General features: G+C 38.1%; 1 protein-coding gene across 1 annotated transcript in view; it reads right to left on the minus strand.

The window, feature by feature from the left end:
* The window catches only part of LOC119594681 (iron-sulfur protein NUBPL-like), a 4,091-nt gene that overhangs the window by 528 nt on the left and 2,386 nt on the right, over positions 1-1,177 (minus strand). The window contains exons 5-7 of the mRNA XM_037943737.1: positions 934-1,118; positions 484-675; positions 121-218 (exon numbers count right to left, since the gene is read on the minus strand). Of these exons, the coding sequence (XP_037799665.1) occupies positions 121-218; positions 484-675; positions 934-1,118 (475 nt within the window). The remainder of the gene's footprint in view (positions 1-120; positions 219-483; positions 676-933; positions 1,119-1,177) is intronic.

Here is a 1,177-nt window from a genome sequence, read left to right on the forward strand (position 1 = left end):
CTCTACCCTGATCACATTTTATATGAATTAACAAACCACTACCAAACATTGATAATGATTAACATGTGTCATCATACATTATGTTCTGAAAACACAAAAGAAGAATGACTTTTTATGTACCTGAGGACTCATAGGATGGGATAATACTACTGGCTGTCCTTTGTCTGCCCCCAAGCGAATCTGGAGGTTCAGAGGTACATCTCCTAAGACATCGACATCTGTAATTTTGAAATGAAAGTATTCTGCTTTATTTTTCTTATAGACGATATATGTAATTAATATTGGGGTTTACATGGTTTTTAGTGTGTTTTCTTTTTCCCTTATCTATGAGATATATAATAGTTAGCTAGACAAACTTGAGCTTAATGAGTCTTTCACTAACTGTTCATTAGCAAAACAAAGGAAAAAAAAGGGCAGAAAAAGAAAAAGAATGAAATAAAAGAGGAAAAAAAGATAACCAAAAAAGGAAAAATAAATACTTACCTAGTTCTTGAGCCATCTCTACCGCTCCATCTTTCCCAAATATGTGTTCCTCATGGCCACATTTTGGGCAGCAAAACACACTCATGTTCTGAACAAGACCAAGAACAGGAATGTCAACCTTACGGAACATCTCAGCACCACGACGAGCATCTAGGAGAGCTATGTCTTGTGGGGTGGAGACTATCACTGCACCTGTTGATTTCAAGAACTATTTTGTGGCAACACAAGATAAACATCAAGACTTTGAAGGAGAATCAAAATTGAGCATTAAAGAATATGTAATGCCAGTAATAATAAGATAAAATTCCATAGCTCTCATCAGTAGTATTTCTCCTCCACTTTTCTTTCATCTACACACCCTTTCAACTTTTTACTTCTACTTATGATACTTCTTAAATTTTGAACTGAACCACACCCAGCAGAATCTACCCAAAACCCATTCTATCTCACCTGTAACGCTGATCAGCTGGGAGATGGAAAGTTGTGTGTCACCCGTCCCAGGTGGCATGTCCAGCACCAGGTACTTGATCTTCCCCCAAGCGGTGCGGAGGAGCAGTCTCTGTACAGCAGACATTACCATTGGTCCTCGCCACACAACTGCTGCCTTCTCTTCTACCAGAAACCCCATGGACATACTGTTAATAAGGTTATACACATAGAGAATACTGAGATATGGTCACTTTAAAAAAGTAAC

The sequence above is a fragment of the Penaeus monodon genome, chromosome 34 (assembly GCF_015228065.2).
Source record: "Penaeus monodon isolate SGIC_2016 chromosome 34, NSTDA_Pmon_1, whole genome shotgun sequence".
Taxonomy (NCBI): domain Eukaryota; kingdom Metazoa; phylum Arthropoda; class Malacostraca; order Decapoda; family Penaeidae; genus Penaeus; species Penaeus monodon.